Below are 18,985 nucleotides of genomic sequence, written 5' to 3' on the forward strand. Positions count from 1 at the left end.
AGAGACATAAAAAGGTACCATTTATAGTCATTCTTTTCCACAAACTGCCAGGATTTGGGCTCTCCTAATAACTTGTGATATTTTCTCATGGTGAAATGTGACTGGTTCTTCACAAGAATGTTCCATTAATGCATCTCTGAGTTATTGAAAAGATAGAAAAGATCATTTTAAAAAGTTAGCTTTGAATTAATTTGATGGAATTGAGTTAAGAAAAACAAACTGTATATTTTTACTACTCACATTGTGGGCAATAGAAATAATTCCTTTTCACAAGAATGATTAAACATTCTGGTCAATTTATTCTTCCATTTAACAACTAAGAATCTTTGGTTAGTTTTGTCCTTTCTCTTTGCTTGGCTACCTGAATTATTTTAAAAATCTTCTTCACATACAAAGGTAAAGACAAAATTATGAATCCACCTGTATCACTGATCTACAAATCTAAAACCATTTCTTTTTATTCCCTAAAAATCTGCAAGAATTGATAGGAGAAGAATTTCTTTAAAAAAAAAAAAAAGAAAGCCAATGAACTATTCTTAAGAATAGGCCAACTGACAAGCAAGGAGCATTTTCCTCACCAAAAAAATACAGTCATTTTGTTGGAATAAAGAACAATCATAGCTTCTGACCACAATTTCAAACATCATCCTGAAGGCTATAAATCTACTCACATTCATGAAATAATTTATTATCAGCTTTTTTGTTATAAGTATTCTTTATTAAATATATACACATATACAAATTTTATTGGGCTTCATACTACTGGCATCAATTTGTAAGTGAGGAGTTTGGATTGGATGATTTCTAAAATATTCTTCAGCCTTAAAATTATTGATGATTCTAAGAAACACCTAGAGACATAGCCAAGAAGGAATTCTCAGATATGATTCAAATTAATATTTAGTATTTGCACGTTTTATAGGTCTCATATACAACCATTTCAAGGCAATTCAACAACTAAAAAACTAATGCAAATTAATATATATATTTTCTAAAAAAATAAGAAATACTGTTGACAAGGTGGCCATTTCTATCAAAATAGTCCCCAAACATCCAGAACACATTCATTCACATACCCCAGATCAGGAAGAGAGAAGTACAGAAGAAAAATCTTGGAAGTAACACAACAAAAAAAACTAGGCCTAGATTTAGAGGCATAGGACTGCTGAAAGAAAATTAATTAAGCTGTTAAGCCTACCTAATAAAAAAAAGGAAAATCAGCACATGAAAATCCTGATAAACTGCATAACAGCCTCAGTAGCATCTTACCCCCAAGTCATGATTTTTTTTCCCTTTACTCCATTCTTTTACTGTTCTTATAATTTTAAAATACTCACCTTTGTTATGAAACTATATAAAAACTCCCCCAAGAATAAACATAAAACTTCCCAGATATATGAACTATGGACACAAAAACTCCCTAGAAGCTTAGTATTTCACCAGCTGATATAGCTCTATGTTGGGAAAAGTATCTAAAAGGCTTTGTACTGAATTCCTGATTCTGATGATTCTGTGATTCTAATCAAATTCTATTCTGCTTCTATTCAAATTCTATATGTGATTCTGATCAAGTTTGAGACAGGTAATCTATAGGGTCCTACAGTGCCCAGATTACTACTTTGAGGTACACAGTGCTTTTCACTAAGAGAACAATCTTTACCACATTTTAAGTATACATTGAAGTCACTTGCTGAAGTTGCGTTAATGTGTACTAATCTCAAAAGTGGCTATGTGAATAATACACTTGTAATCCTCTATCAATATAGCAGAAATGAATATTATGTCATCAGACTCTAAATAAACCTCCTACACTAAAGAAAGCAATGTCCTCTGCTAGTTGATGGCTCATTAGCATGCACTCACTCTCCTATTTGAGTAAAAGTGCAGGTAAAGGTGAAAGAGCTTTTCTAGAGAGACAGTGTCTAACATAGTGCCTGGAACATGGTAGGCTCTGAATAACTATATGTTGAAAGGATATATAACTGAATGAACTATTATCAAAAGGAATTCATACAATAAGTTAAACTTTGGCTCAAAATACAGATTTTCTAGTCAACTGTTAACTCTTGTTTGGCCAGCACATGGCAGGAACACATTTCTCCTGGTCTCTGTCTTTGTTGCAGCAGAGGTTTCACTCTATTGGTCAGTATTTGTTGTGTTCCATTTGCCTTTTAAAATTGTTTCATATAAGAGGAAAAGTCCTTTTCTTGCAGATACTAAGAGGATCTCCAGAAGTTACTGTGGCATATCATATCCAACGATTCTGATTAAGAGCAGTGCCACTGGGAAATTTAGGGTGGTTGGTTGATATTCATAGTGTGCATTAGAAAATATCATAGACTATTTTCAAAATTCAATGCATAAATATGCACCATGGATCTCTAATAGCCCTGTTTCGCTTGTCCCAACTTTTCAGGATAGTCTGTATTCCATCTAATTTGAATACTGAATTGATTCTATTTAAATCATCTTTCTGAAATGAAAGATAGCTCACTTTCCCTTCACTAAAGAATTAATTAACTCTCCCAATGACTGGCTTGAATTTTTTAAATGGAAAAATTACATGGAATTTTTATTTTAGTAAAGAACAATTGTTTATCTTTAAAAACATTTAAAAAGACATTCTGTGTGAAGTTCATCATCTTTTAGGAAACTACTATAGCAACAAAATTACATTAGACTTTCTGATTTCTCCATAGTGTCCTTAGATAAGTAAACAACCCAATAGACCATATTAAATGCCCCAAATGTTACTGGAAAGAGAATGCGGGCATATTTGTCTATTTTACTTGTGCCAGATCCAGAAGGTGGTGGAGCAGAGGGAGTAGTAGTGGCTGATAACTTCCCCGAAGTCCCTATGCTATTAACTGTGGTCTTAATTCGCTGCAGTCTTGATCCAAACACATGCTGGGTAGAAGCAGATCCAACTGGGACTTGTCGGGGCACATACCCAGTTCTACTAGGAGTAGAAGGAAGAGCAGATGGAATTGCTCTTGCGGCAGATATAGTTTCAGCTGCATTTGCACGGCTAAATGGGTTTGGACTGGAAGCTAAGTAAGACTGTGGTGTGGCTTCAGAAGATCCTTGAACAACCGTGGAAGACTTGCTAGAATGGTTTCCCACATCAGTTCTGCTGCCAACATCAGATTCAGAGTGAACCAAGGCGTTGGCTCTTTTTCTCATGCTCAAATTGGCATTTGTGTTCTGAAAAGGTATATTAAAAATTATATTGGTTACATAATTTTATGCAATTATACAAAATTTAAATGGATCAAATACTTACAAATTAGCTGTTTTCATAAGCCTTTATTAATGTGCTACAGTCATTCAGCTTTTTGTGAAAGCTTAAGAATATCTAACTTAAAAAGGACACATATATATATTTGAAACTCTGAATGAAGCATCTTCTATTTCAAAATATTTTCCATTCTTATGAATAATTAGAATTTAAATCTATGGAAAGATTAGGCTTTTAGAACTTTGAACTAGAGTTATACTTGACTTGACTTTAAGGGTTCATGATGATAACTGTACAACATCTTTCTACAGTTTTACTGATATGCTGTATACATTTCAATGAGTTTAGTAAATGTTTGCTTTATAAACAAGAATGATATCTATTTTTGTGCACAGAATAAAAACAATAGCCATCTATATGTGTATAATATTCCTTTAAAAAGACAGGAACTCCAAAACCTTACTTTCTAAATCTCTGGGAATTATTTTCATAATCTTACATTGACATTATTATATAAAATCTAGAAGTCCTAATGCATTTTAGTTTTTCACCACAATTAATAATGTGAATAGAAAGGAAAATAATTTTTAAATAAACTGTTGTATTATAATATAAATATCATCACCATATCATTCATTAATATCTGAGTTCAAACTATTTACCAATAGTGTTTAAATCAAAATGGAATTCACCATTTTCCATAAAATGATTTTATGTATAGAATAAGACTGTATCTGAATACAGATGGTAAGCATTAAAATTCTTATATTTTGACAGGCATGATAAATAACCATAGAGCCAACTATAGATTGTCCATACTAATGAAGGAAAGCAATTGCTCAAACAATTCCCAAAATAATCATGTCTATCTTTAGAAGATACTGTGACTTTTTGCAACAATCTTTCCTCTTTGATTATGTTTATTCTAAGTTATACTAAAGGTATATTGTAATTGCTTTTTCCACCCTCTTTTACCACCATTTTATGAAATAAATGGTGGGTAAGGAGATGGAGAAGTACAGAGGAGAGAGACACATGATGAAGAAAAGCTCACAAGTGGATGATTAGAAGGAGCCAACTTGCAAGGAACTTTATGGATAATATTATACAAAATTACTTGTGAGCTCCCTTTACAGAGAAATATTTATTTTACATGTAAAATATTTTTCCAATACTACACTTATTGAACAAGTTGAAAGTGTTCAGTCCATACATATCTCATAGACTTGTGAATTATGGCCTCAAGTTCCCTGAGTAGAGAGAGAAGAAAAAGCCTTGCAACAGGCAGAGCCAAAGCAGGATCTGAAAAGGTTTAGGAAGTATTTTTCATGTCAGCCTGGAGTATTCTTCTAAACAGGTTGCAGCTGAACTCATGAAAAACTGTAGTTTCACATATGTCACATAATTTGAGTGGAAACAAGTGAAACCAAAATTAACATCAACCTAAAAGCTAAAGGTATCATTATTTGCCTTGTGCTTTTCCTGTACAAGATACATTATAAACATCACCTGATTTGCATTTCTCTGATAATGAGTGATGTTGAGCATGGCATTGAAACATGTATAATATCATGTATGAAACGAGTTGCCAGTCCAGGTTCAATGCAGGATACTGGACGCTTGGGGCTGGTGCACTGGGACAACCCAGAGGGATGGTATGGGGAGGGAGGAGGGAGGAGGGTTCAGGATGGGGAACACATGTATACCTGTGGCAGATCCATTTCGATATTTGGCAAAACTAATACAATATTGTAAAATTTAAAAATAAAATTAAATTAAAAAAAAATAAACATCACCTGATTAATCCTCAGATTTTGAATCCCTTTTTACAGAATTAATTTTAAGATGTTACATTCAAGATGAAAAATATAAATAATAAGGTATATCCACAACATTTAAAGAGTTTATACTATCATTGGGAAGATAATATGCACTCCCACACACATGATGCAATCAAAAATATAAGAAAAAGTAAAATAGAATGAAGGGTCAAGCTGTGGCAAAATATTAAATATACTAAGAAAAGAAGGGAAGAAAGTAATAAAGGGCTGATTGGAGAAGCAAGAGAGAAATACATCTTTTCAAATACAGCATGATATTTGCATACTGCCTTCTTCCACCAAAAATTGGGTTGCCCATAATCTTTAGAAACTCCTATTTTCCCTCAGACTAAATTCTAAGAATTGGAGATTTCTGCTTCTGGCCAAAATGGAGCAACAGGAACTGAATTTACTGTCTCATAGGAAATGACAAAAAAAAATTTGTAAAACAACTGTTTTTTAAGAGATTGAGCATTAGAGAACACAGGACACAATCACTGAGAGAGAAAAAACAAAACTCAGTTTACATGCTGTGGTGGAGGAAAGAATACACGAGCAATCTGACAGACCCCCTACATTGAGGAGATGAAGCTGAGAACGTGATGAAATCAAGGTGGCTAGAATTCACAGGAAAAAATAGCAGAGAATTTGATACTGGGAAAAAAAATACCCCAAAATCCCGAAGAGTCCCCAGTGAGAATTTTGCTTGCACAGATCCACTTTTGAGCATGAGTTAACTACCCAAGGCAAAAAGAACCACCTGACAGGATTAGAAAAAACAGTGCACAGCACATACCAAGCCAGGAAGAGCGCATGTTCCCTCCAGACATAGTGGAAAATCTCAACATTTAGGTAGCATTTGGTGGAGTCCTCAGAAGAGCCTTGCCTCAGTAATATGGAATAGTTAGCTCCACAGACTGTTTCAATCCTGCCTAATGAATTTTAAAAGTGAGATCTTAAAAGGCGAAACTATAAGTGACTTAACTGTGCCTCAGAAGGAAGCACAAGAACATTTGTAGGACCCTGTCTTCCTTTCTTCCAGATTAGAATCCTTCTGAAATATTCTGAAATACCAACTGTGAGTTATGTTCTAATATAACTGATTGCTTCCCACGTGGCACTCGTTGTAAAGAACCCCCCTGCCAATGCTGGAGATGTAAGAGATGCGGATTCAATTCCTTGGTCAGGAAGATCCCCTGGAGGAGTAAATGGTAACCCACTCCAGTATTATTGCTGGGAAATCCCATAGACAGAATTGCTTGGCGGGCCCCAGTCCATGGGACACAACTGAGCATGCATGCAGTTCACAGCAGTAGAAAAGAATCACAGAAGAAGGGTTATGGTGCATGAAAGTCACAGAGTGAGTGACTAACTGAGTGTTCTGCCATGTTGTACAGCCTCTGGATACTCAAATATGGGGGAGACATTAAAGAACTTCATAAACTACACCTACAGGAGTTAGTCAAGTATTTTAATAGTCAAGTATATTGTTTAAAAATTATTCAAGACTTGGAAATCAGAAAGGAATACAGCATGTCCCTGCAATGTCATTGTGGAGCATGGTTTAAAAAGTCTGCCCAAGGATTATCAAGTCTCGTGGAGAGTATACTTGAGTTTGATTCTGCTATTTAATATTGAATTTGACCCCAAACACTGTGAGTTACATATTAACTTCTAGATTACTGTTCAGTAGAAAGAAGCACCAAAGGTTATGGTTTTGACTCCCTGAAGGATATTAACTAATTCTGTATCTAATCTAGCAGTCTCATTCTAGTATTCTTTTCAAATGACAATAATAATGGTTACTTATAGGCATTCCTCCCAAAAAGATTTTGAGCCAGTTTTACTAATAAGTGAAGCGACTTAGCAGCAGCAGCAGCAGCAGCAGTATCCCCCTTAATTAATGAATTAGACAAAACCTTGACATAGATTAATTCCATATTTGTATGACTCATGTTTTTGATGTTTTGAAAATTATATTGACACTACCCACTACCTGGCAAGTTTTAAATATCAAAGTAATATAAGCACAGACTTGAAGAATATGTCTCGAGAAAACAGTGAGTTCAAGTCAAAGAGGCAGAATCAGTCTGTGACTGGAAAAAAGAATCAATGAAGCATGAGACTTTATGAAAGTAGAGGAAGCAGTATGAAGTATGCCACTAGGATTACCATCTGAAAAAAAATCAAATCTTTTTATTCCCAGTTTTACAGTATTAGTGAACTTCTAGGATAGAAAGCTATCTTATTAATCATAGTAAGCTAATGCCCATAGCAGGCATCTACTTCATTTTTAATAAATTTCACTGAAATGGATATAATACAGAGTCAAGATTCCTTTTCAGATTAAAGAGCAAGTTTCAGAAACTTTCTATCTGACCTTCATATGACTATCTCTTTGTTTATGCACATATGTCCATAATATTGCAGATAACACCTAAGGTGTATAAATTATCTGGACTTGAACCCAGGTCTGACTAAGAATGCCTAAGAAGTCTCAATACTCTAAATATCATAACCTACAAAAGCAGAGAAGAACTAGACTGATCCAAGGCTTAAATCTTTGCTCTTTGCCAGGCAGTCAAATGATACTGAAGTTATTTTGCATTGATGTCTAAAGGTCCTCAATGTAAAAAGTAGTTGTCATTTTCCCTGATGACAAACTCTAAAAGGATTGAGAAATCTGCTGACCTAACTGGCACAGGACTCGCTAGGAATAATATCCACACAGCCTTCAAGTATTGGAGCCACCAATGTGTCAGTCAGAGTGAGGTTATGTTTCATGCACAGGGTTGAGTATGTCTATCAGTATTCAGCAGATGTACAGTGGTTACAAACAAGAAAAGCACCTAAGCTTCACTTGAATTTTAAAAAATGATTTAGTTTGAGATCATTTTGTCATTAGTCACAATAGCCTGAAGCAAGGGAAACTGTCGGATAGAGATGTAAGGTGGCAGATTTAAACATTACCAACAAATTAAAGCAGCAACAGGCAAACAGGAGCAAATCCAAGCAATTCGTCAATCATGACTGTGATCTGACACGATTTCTAAAGAAGTATTATCAACTGCAAAGAGAAAATTCATCTCAACTTATTACTCTAGCAGCAATGAGATAAAGTGACTATGCAGAACGCAAGCCACATTCATCTTGCTTATTTGAAAAGCTAATGAAGTTTAATAAAATGTAATTTAACCCTTCTAAATTAAAAACAAACAAGGCTAATAATGAACAGGTTTATCTTCTAGAATATCAATGAGTCACGTACCAAAAAAAAAAAAAAATCCAATCATGCAAAGACATTTATTCAAGGCCTGTTCTGACAGGGCTTCAGGGGTTAGACACACATCTTATTTAATAAAGAAATAAACAATAAATGGTAAGAGCAGATGAAAAACTAAATCCCAAGGTAATGATTCATGGAAGACCCTCAGTAGTGTTTTTTTTTTAAATGTTACCGAATAGAAATGAAAAACATTCCCTACAAATAAACATGTTAAATATTTCATCAGTTGTTACCAGGGGATTCCAACACACACTGAACAACAAAATGTAGAAATGAAAATGCCGAGTTCTCTATTTATTGTATTTCATTTCCTCCCAATGTTAGCTTTTAATTCAGTGTTTGCATTTCCATAAGCTGTAGAAATATTACTTTCAATATCAGGCACTGGGATAAGAAATTTATGTTTTCAATTTGGAATTACCAGAGAATATGGTCTTACAGAATTCATTCATGTTGTCTTGCATATTTAGAAGTTGAAAGAAGTAGGGTTTCTTGAAGATAAGTGATCTTTGGTTAGTTTTATTTCACAGTGGTTCCTAGTGCTTCTTTTTATTTGCCAAGACTTTGTAGGTTAAATAGATGGCTGTTGCTGCTGCTGCTGCTAAGTCGCTTCAGTCGTGTCCAACTCTGTGTGACCCCATAGAGGGCAGCCCACCAGGCTCCCCCGTCCCTGGGATTCTCCAGGCAAGAACACTGGAGTGGGTTGCCATTTCCTTCTCCAGTGCATGAAAGGCAAAAGTGAAAGTGAAGTCACTCAGTCCTGTCTGACTCTTAGCAACCCCACGGACTGCAGCCTACCAGGCTCCTCTGTCCGTGGGATTTTCCAGGCAAGAGTACTGGAGTGGGATGCCATTGCCTTCTCCAATAGATGGCTGTAGGAGAGGAAATTTCTTGGTCAGACACTTCACCAATCAGAGCAGAAGTTCTCTGCTTGATCAAGTGGTCCTGGACTTGACCAGAATGCTACCTGGAATTGCTCCAGGAGATGTTTTCATCAATACTGCCAACATAAAAGTGGAGAGGGTAGAGGGCAAAGCATGATCCACTCACTTTTTCCAAATGCAAACACTGAACAGGATAGATCTTCTCTCGCTCAATGATGAAAGCAGCATTAAAATCACTCCAACTGTTCATAGGAATAACCTGGGATCTAGATAAAAACTCAGCATCACCCTATTTGGCTGCTGCTGCTGCTAAGTCGCTTCAGTCGTGTCCGACTCTGTGCGACCCCATAGACAGCAGCCCACCAGGCTCCCCCATCCCTGGGATTCTCCAGGCAAGAACTCTGGAGTGGGTTGCCATTTCCTTCTCCAGTGCATGCAAGGCAAAAGTGAAAGTGAAGTCGCTCAGTCCTGTCCGACCCTCAGCGACCCCATGGACTGCAGCCTTTCAGGCTCCTCCGTCCATGGGATTTTCCAGGCAAGAGTACTGGAGTGGGGTGCCATTGCCTTCTCCGACCCTATTTGGAGGACGTGTTATTTATTAGTTATGCTACCGCCAGTCATCAGGGATTAGAAAATGGGAAACGTTGGCTAAACTGAATTGTGAGTCATCAAATCAGACTGTCCTGGACTCAAACACTGAATTTGCCATTTATCAGCTGTGGGATATTTGACAACTTACTAAATCTCTTGAAACCTCAAAGTTCTTACTAAAGCAGGAGTAATAATGGTCCTTCCTCATAAGGAATAAATAAGACAATGCATGCAAGGCACTCAGTACCTAGTAGGCATCAAAGGATATTGTATAGAAATAATTCAGAAGGCAGATAACAAGATCCTGTTTCTGAAATAAAAAGATATGTCATTCAAGAACAAATCATTACAGACAACAAGATTTTAGAAAATTTTTTCTATGTTTCTATAAAAGTAATGTGCCTGCTTTGAATAATCAGAAAGGTAGAGGGAGCTGAAGACAGTCTGTGATGAAGTCAGCCATGAAAAGGATGTTGCTGGCAAAAATTAGAATAAATACAAGGAAATATAAAATGCAATAATGAAATTAAAACAGATTTTAGACATAATAAAGGTAAGAATTAATTCTAGAGTAAATCCTATGGTATAAGACAAATATAAAAGGCTCATCTGGGAAAACAGCAACAGCAGCAATAATGGTTAATTTTTACCGAGTGGTTCTTCTGCACCTGACACTTACCTAACATGCTTTTAATTAACCAACTACCACAACCAATCCTGGGCTTCCCTGGTGGCTCAGACAGTAAAGAATCTGACTGTAATGCAGGAGACCTGGGTTCGACCCCTGAGTCAGGAAGATCCCCTGGAGAAGGGAATAACAAGTCACTCCAGTATTCTTGCCTGGGAAATCCCATGGACAGAGGACCCTGGTGGCCTACAGTCCATGGGGTCACAGAGTTGGACATGACTGAGTGACTCACACAGCCAATCCTAAAGGAAATCAACCCTGAATATTAATTGGAAGGACTGATGTGGAAGATGAAACTCCAATACTTTAGCCACCTGATGCAATGAGCCAGCTCATTGGAAAAGATCCTCATGCTGGGAAAGATTGAAGGCAGGAGGAAAAGGGAGCGACAGAGGATGAGTTGGTTGAATGGCATCACCGATTTGATGGACATGAGTTTGAGCAAACTCTGGGAGATGGTGAGGGACAGGGAAGCCTGGCATGCTATAATCCTTGGGGTTGCAGAGTCGAAAATGACTTACTGACTGAACAACAACCACAAACACAACCATATGCCAAAGCTATATGTAAGAAAAACAATAGCCACAAGTATTTCAATGTCCAGAAAAGATGTGAATTATATTTTTTAAAAAGCGTCTCATGTATTAACATATCAGTTCACTGATCTCTTTCTGAAACATTCCAACTACCAGTAAAGTCTAGAAACTGGTAACCAGGGAAAAGACTGGAGGAACTGTTGTAATCCAACCTATAGGATGATATTCACACTTCACTATGCTATGAAAAGACATACCCAGAATGTTGGCTCACAATTAGAACTTTGGCAACTCAGTTTGGCTGGCCCACTTTCTCAATATAATGGAATATTAAAAAGAGTTGTATCTGTGGAAATACTGGTCTGGCATTATAGTATCACTCTTTTTATTTTTTTTTATTTAAATGACAGTAGCCAAAGGACTTTTTTCCACATTTAAATTAGAAGAAATGAGACAATGAAAGACACCAAACTGGGGATAGCAGAAGGCAACAAATGTCAAAAAAGGTAAAGAGTGAAACATTAAAAAGTTGTAATCATTGCTATGGACTGAATTATGGCCCCTCAAAATTCATATGTTGGAAGCCTAACTCCTCAAGGTCCTATACTGGAGATAGGATCTTTAAGGAAGTTATATTAAATGAGGTCATAAGAATGAAGCCCTGATCAGACAGAACTAATGTCCTTACGAAAGAGAAAGAGACACCAGCAAACCCTTTCTCTGTGTCATCTGAGGACACAGCAGGAAGACAGTCGTCTGCAAACAGAAAAAGAGCTCTCATCAGAAACCTAAATGGCCAGAACCTTGATCTTGGATTTTCTAGTCCTTAGAAATATGAAAATAAATTTCTGTTATTTAATTCAACTGATCTATGTTATTTGGCTATGGCAACCTCAGGAATCTAAGATAATCATCTAACTTTAATACATTTAAGACATACATCTTAATATTTTAAAATAATGAATGTTAACTTTTTCTCATAGGGAAAAAAAAAAACAAAACCTAAACAGTTCTCTCTTCTCAGGTATTTTGTTTCTAGTTTGTTCTCTCTTCTCCACTGAGTGAGTATCCTCTTTTGATAACCCCCCAAATCCTAGGTTGAGTTAAGATATGTAGAGAAATTGAGATGCTTTTAACAGGAATTAAGCATGGATTTCTTTGTAACATTTTTAATTTTGTCCTTAAAGAATGAAAACACTTCCATATATCCACCAGGGGGGCATCGACATCATCTTTCTAAACTGGTCAAAGTTGCTTAGATATGAATTCTCCACGATATCTCTTGAGTTCCTTTCAGTTTTCCTTAATCCTAATCAGAGGACTTGAGTCAACCAGGATTTTCATTTAAGCTTCTAATTTGGACTTAGCTCCAGGTCCTTCTTTAACTACTCAATATTTTTCATAAAATATTTTTATTTTCCTTTCAGATGATGATTTTCATGTGACAATGTATGTACATGTATCGTGGATTTCAAAACATACATGTGTTTAAGTATTGAAAAAAATGTCATTAAAAATAATTTATAACTTTTGCTCATATTTTATATTAAGGATATTTTTAATACTTAAAATTAAAGGTAATATATGTAGATACCTGATAAAATATTACAAAAGAAATCTTACCATGGTTTTTAATTTCTAATTTGGGTGTCCAAACAAATTCATTTTTTTAATAAACCACATCATCCTATGAAAATGATTTGTTTCAGCTTGAAAATATTCAGAAAATTGTATTTGAACTTAGAAAACATTTGGACAATGCTTTTCTTAATATAGACTTCATATGATTTGATCAAAATGAAATTGTGCTATAATAAATAGCCACGCAGAAAAATTCAGATCCCTGCCAATCCTATAGGAGGCTGGCATAGCAAGCAGTCTGAGTCACAATTTTATCTGCATCAGCAAAGACAACAGGGGCAATGTCTAAAAAGAAATAATTTATCAGGACTAGATCTGCAGTGTACTTCTGCTTGGGGAGAAAGTTCTAAAGCTGAAGAATTAGCAGCCAAGTCATTTAGTAAAATCACAACCATTCTGCATTAAGGAAGCCTTTGATGAGCCAAGAGCCTTACCTAAAGGAAGCCGACTTTCTCTGGAACATTAGATAATGTTTACCCACTGAATCTAAACATTCATGATGACTTTAACAGATTTATTTTTAGGAAAAAAGGCTCAGGTTGCATGCTTCCTCTCTCGTTGGAAATGAGTAACAGAATATCTACATTTAAGTTGAAAAGCAATGAAGGACTTATCAAAGGCACTGATCTACCCAATTCATTCATTCATTGAGCAATATGTATTGAGTGTCTAAATTTTCAAGTATCTTGTTGGGCATGGGGAGTACAGAGGTGAAAAGGCACAGGCCTTACAACTTCTACCAGGAATTATTAAGAAGTTATAATAAGCAATAAATTCTATCATGGAAAAAATTTTTAATTAGGGAGTACATGACATAGCCTGACTGCTGGGAAAGTCTCTTTGTAAAAGTAACACATAAGCTGAAATTTAGGGATGATTAAGTCTTAACCACATTCCTGGATGGCAGTTAAGACTTGGTAAACTTTGGTAAACAATCCACCTGTCAATGCAGGAGACACAAGCTCAGTCCCTGGGTTGGGAAAATCTCCTGCAGAAGGAAATGGCAACCCACTCCAGTATTCTTACCTGGGAAATCCCATAGACAGAGGAGCCTGGCGGGCTACAGTCCATGGGGTCGCAAAGAGTTGGACTAGACCGAACACGCACGCATGCACAAGTATTAACCATAGGGAAGAGGGATGCTAGAGGAAGGAAAATTGGCCTGCCTGCTGGCAGGAGGACAATTTTCAAAGATTTCTCTCTATGGTGTAAGGATAAAGAAGGCCAATAACCTTGTCAGTTAAAATTTGAAATCCCTTGAGGACGTTCTAAAATCTTCCTTTTCTTTTTTTACCCTTGTATTTTCTTGAAATAGACTGTTAAAGCAATGCTTCACATTCACGGGCTACTCTAAATAATTAATGTCTGATATTAGCACTTGCCAAACAGAAGTCTTGAATCTTTATCAACATCTCTACCATGTATTGAGCACTTACTATAGACCAAGCCCTACACTAATAACCTAAAACATTATCTACAGCCACCCAGGTAATATAATAGTATTAATATTCTTATTTTCCCAATAAGGACACTGAAGCCTTGGAAAGTTGGTTACTTCTAAGACCAGACAGTCAAAATGAGCTACAGTCATAATCTGCATCCCAAAGCAACAATTTTAGCCACTTCAGGAAGTTGCTTACAGAATATATGTTAATTTGCCATGTTAGAAAGCTACCATAATGGAGTTGGAAGAAAGCATAACTTATCTGAAATATGTGCACACAACCCAAACCAGGTTAAGCAACATTTATAAACAGCTTGGTTTTTCAGATTTGGATTTTAGTTACATTAATCCAATTTCTATTATAAGGTAACTACTGTACTAATGTTTGACCCACATTATCCCACAAAAAAATCTTCCTCTGATTAATCCTTCCTTTCCAGTATGTGTAAAAATTGTAAAATTCTTACGAATTTTTCTGTTCTTCCTAATATTTGCCCTACTTCTTTGGTGCTTAGTTGTCATAATATGCTTACAGATAATAGTTTCCCATATACCTTCTATAGTCTACAGTCAGACCTAAATAAATATTTACAAATAGGTCCACATTTTGGTGATTTACTGTATAGAAAATTTTATCTTAACCACAAAGGTAAACTAGCAGTGCAAAATTTCTTTTTAATTGAAGAAAACTTCTCTTTGGGTTGTGTGAAAAATGAACCATCATCGTCATTCAAAATACATATCTTCTGTATGATGAACCATTTTTATGAAGTTCTTCTGCAAAAAGGAAGCTGTGTTCCAACTTCCTTCCATAGACTTTACGTTCGGTTTGAATATATAATTTTCGAAAGATGCTTATAAAATTGCTACTCAAAATTATGGAAAAACTAAAACATCTCCCCCTCGGGTTCATAGGACACTGCAATTTCAACTTTAATTGTAATCCAGGGAAGATATCAACATAAACACTAGCTCTAGTTTCTGACTTGAAAATGATTCTTCAAACTGTGCTTAGTTGTTCAGTTGTGTCCAACTCTTTGTGATCCCATGGACTGTCAGGCTCCCATCCCTGTCAGTCTCCTCTTGTCCATGGGGATTCTCTAGGCAAGAATACTGGAATGGGTTGCCATGCCCTCCTCCAGGGGATCTTCCCAAACCCAGGTCTCCCACGTTGCAAGAGAAATTTTTACCATCTGAACCACAAGGGAAGAGAACATGTAATTATCTGCAAATAATTAAAGTAAATGAAGTTCAACAACGCATGTGCCAAATTATATATAAAGTAAATGTGTGCACACATGTGCATGTAGCAGAAAAGGACTCATTAAGTACCTATTGCATATGCTTTTGTATTTTAAACATCAATCCCATTCCCTAGACTTTATGAATGGAAGCACAGTCAATTGGTCATAAAAGCGTATGTTGAATTACCTTTTAAACACAATTCATTACAAATCTCCATCTATAGTAAAACAGCATATTCAGTCAGCAGAACAAATTGATATTCTACCACAACACCAGTTGTCAAACAGATAACCCACAAATCGCTGAGGCCATTTGGACTTTCTCCAGGAAATAATGTGACTTATCCTGAGGAGGAAGTGCCATGCTATTACCTGCAGTTTTCAATGAGGTATTAGCAAGACCATTTGGTGTTTAATAAGGCTCTCATGTTGAAACAGCTGTTCATCCAAAGTGAAAATTTTAAAACTTTCTCTGAGCCTAGATAATCTTACTTGAGCTAGAAAATAAGGTATTAGACTCTTTTGCATGTTCTACCACTTTAGGACAAGAAAGCCAATTTTGCACTTCAGTAAAGGCAGATTGCAAATTTAGCAGGAATTAAACCAGTAGCTGAGTTGCAATTTATGGTAAATGGCTCATCAGCACATTAATGTATATCACCAACATAACCACTTCAGCCTAGCAGGCCAGAAACTAAAAGACACAAATATCTGGTATGCAGCAAGGGAAATGTGCCCTTTATTTGTTGTTGTTTTGTTGCTAAGACGTGTCCAACTCTTCTGGGTCCCCATGAACTGTAGCCTACCAGATTCCTCTGTCCATGGGATTTCCCAGGCAAGAATACTGGAGTGGGTTGCTGTACACTTCTCCAAGGGATCTTCCTGACCCAGAGTTGGAACCCACATCTCCTACATTAGCAGGCAGATTCTTTACCACTGAGCCACCAGGGAAGCCCTTGCCCTCTACAGACATCTACAAAATAAATTCTAAAACTGAAAGCTGCCAAATATCTATCCTCATTTTTATCCTTGTTGGCAGTATATTGAAAGTTAAAAACCAATGTCAGAACTAGCTGGGTTACCTTGGAGAAATTATTTAGCCTCTCTGTGCTACATATTTCTCCTGGCTAAAATGAAGATAATAATGATAACTTCTTAGAGTTATTGATGGAGTAGTATTCATAAAGTGCTTAACACTTTACCTGAAGTTGGTAAGTGATCAATACTTGTGAAATATCATTTTGATATTGCTATTCATATTCTAGAACAAAAATGTAGATAGTCCCTGTGAGATAAATTATTATAATAGAAGTTTCCATTATTTCTATACTCAGATATTCATTGTATTTTTTCAATAGAACTAATGTTGAATGAATACTGTAAATATCTACCTCAGAAAATGTTGGAAATATATGGGAACACTACATTGGGTGTCCTTTTCAAAATTCATGCTATTTCCTATTCCTCGGTGAAGACAATCATCTCCATTCCTCAGAGCAATGCTGCTACTGCTGCTAAGTCACTTCAGTCACGTCCGACTCTGTGTGACCCCAGAGACGGCAGCCAACCAGGCTCCCCTGTCCCTGGGATTCTCCAGGCAAGAACACTGGAGTGGGTTGCCATTGTTCTCCTCAATGCGCCTTCTCTAAGCATCAGCTAAAACCCAATTTGCCTTGATCTGACAGTTATAGGAAGAGATAAGTAAGGACTCCCATTTAAAAGGTTTCCTTCTGGGCTGATGGATGTTTGAGGAGAGCATAAAATCAACAATCCTGGGAATATTGTTTTACTTAATCATGCTAGCAATTAAAAAATATTTGCACTTTCCCAACATAGAACATACTAAAATTTATCTCATGTTACAAAGAAGGGGATGAAAATATCAAGTCCCACAACTCCTTAACCTTTGATCCCTTCCAGATTCCACTCTATCATTGCCAGTTTAGGGAAACATCTTCTACACTTAATGTTTCCACTTCTCCATGGTCATTTACTCTTCAACCCACTGTTTATTAATTTCCCTTCCTATCTTTCCCTTGCAACTTTTTGTATTTTAATCCAATAAGAACTTTTAAATATCTGCATCTTACATACTGCCTTGGCAGCATCTAACACTGCTGATTATTTCTTTCTCTGTTAAATGGGTCCAATAAATTCCACAATCCAGGCATGTTCCATTTACATACTCTCTTCAGTGTGGAATACTCTTCCTCAAATACGAATCCTAAAATGTTACATTTCCAGAGGGCTCAACCCTCAGACATTTCAGTTCTTCCAGTCTTCAGGAAATGAATAAACTAGTCCAGAGGCTTAGATTACCATCTTTATATGTGTATCATAAAATCAATGTCTATTTCTCAAATTTTTATCCAACTTGAAGACCCATACAGCAACAGGATTCAGGAACATAACAAAGTTTTAAATTTATCCATTCATATATTCATTCAATTCAGTTCAGTTCAGTCACTCAGTCATGTACAACTTTTTGCGACCCCATGGACTGCAGCAGGCCAGGCCTCCCTGTCCATAACCAACTCCTGGAGTTTACTCAAAACTCATGTCCATTAAGTCAGTGATGCGATCCAACCATCTCATCCTCTGTCGTCCCCTTCTCCTCCCACCTTCAATCTTTCCTAGCATCAGGGGCTTTTCAAATGAGTCATTTCTTCACATCAGGTGGCCAAAGTATTGGAGTTTCAGCTTCAACATCAGTCCTTCCAATGAATATTCAGGACTGATTTCCTTTAGGATGGACTGGTTGGACCTCTTCTCTGTCCAAGGGACTCTCAAGAGTCTTCTTCAATACCACAGTTCAAAAGCATCAATTATTCGGTGCTCAGCTTTCTTTAAGTCCGACCCTCACATCCATACATGACTACTGGAAAAACCATAGCCTTGACTAGACGGACCTTGTTGACAAAATGATGTCTCTGCTTTTTAACAGCCCATCTATGTTGTCATAACTTTTATTCCAAGGAGCAAGTGTATCTTAATTTCATGGCTGCAGTCACCATCTGCAGTGATTTTGGAGCCTCAAAAATAAAGTCTATTCTGTTTCCATTGTTCCCCCATCTATTTGCCATAAAGTGATGGGACCAGATGCCATGATCTTAGTTTTCTGAATGTTAAGTTTTAAGCCAACTTTTTCTCTCTCCTCTTTTACTTTTATCAAGAGGCTCTTTAGTTCTTCTTCGCTTTCTGCCATAAGGATGGTGTCATCTGCATATCTGAGGTGTTTGATATTTCTCCCGGCAATCTTGATTTCAGCTTGTGCTTCATCCAGCCCAGGGTTTCTCATGATGTACTGTGCAGAGAAATTAAATAAGCAGAGTGACAATATACAGCTTTGATATACTCCTTTTCCTATTTGGAACCAGTCTGTTGTTCCATGTCCAGTTCTAACTGTTGCTTCCTGACCTGCATACAGGTTTCTTAAGAGGCAGATCAGGTGGTCTGGTATTCCCATCTCTTTCAGAATTTTCCACAGTTTATTGTGATCCACACAGTCAAAGGCTTTGGCATAGTCAATAAAGCAGAAATAGATGTTTTTCTGGAACTCTCTTGCTTTTTCCATGATCCAATGGATGTTGGCAATTTGATCTCTGGTTCTTGT

The 18,985-nt window shown here is 36.5% G+C and overlaps 1 protein-coding gene across 1 annotated transcript in view; it reads right to left on the reverse strand.

The window, feature by feature from the left end:
• Window positions 1–696: 696 nt before the first annotated feature.
• Window positions 697–18,985, reverse strand: part of GABRA4 (gamma-aminobutyric acid (GABA) A receptor, alpha 4) — a 77,218-nt gene continuing 58,929 nt past the window's right edge. Inside the window, exon 9 of the mRNA XM_010858863.1 lies at window positions 697–3,204. Coding sequence (XP_010857165.1) covers window positions 2,671–3,204 — 534 coding nt within the window. The 3' untranslated portion in view covers window positions 697–2,670. The remainder of the gene's footprint in view (window positions 3,205–18,985) is intronic.

The sequence above is a fragment of the Bison bison genome, unplaced genomic scaffold (genome assembly GCF_000754665.1).
Source record: "Bison bison bison isolate TAMUID 2011002044 unplaced genomic scaffold, Bison_UMD1.0 scf7180017864451, whole genome shotgun sequence".
NCBI classification, from domain to species: Eukaryota; Metazoa; Chordata; class Mammalia; order Artiodactyla; family Bovidae; genus Bison; species Bison bison.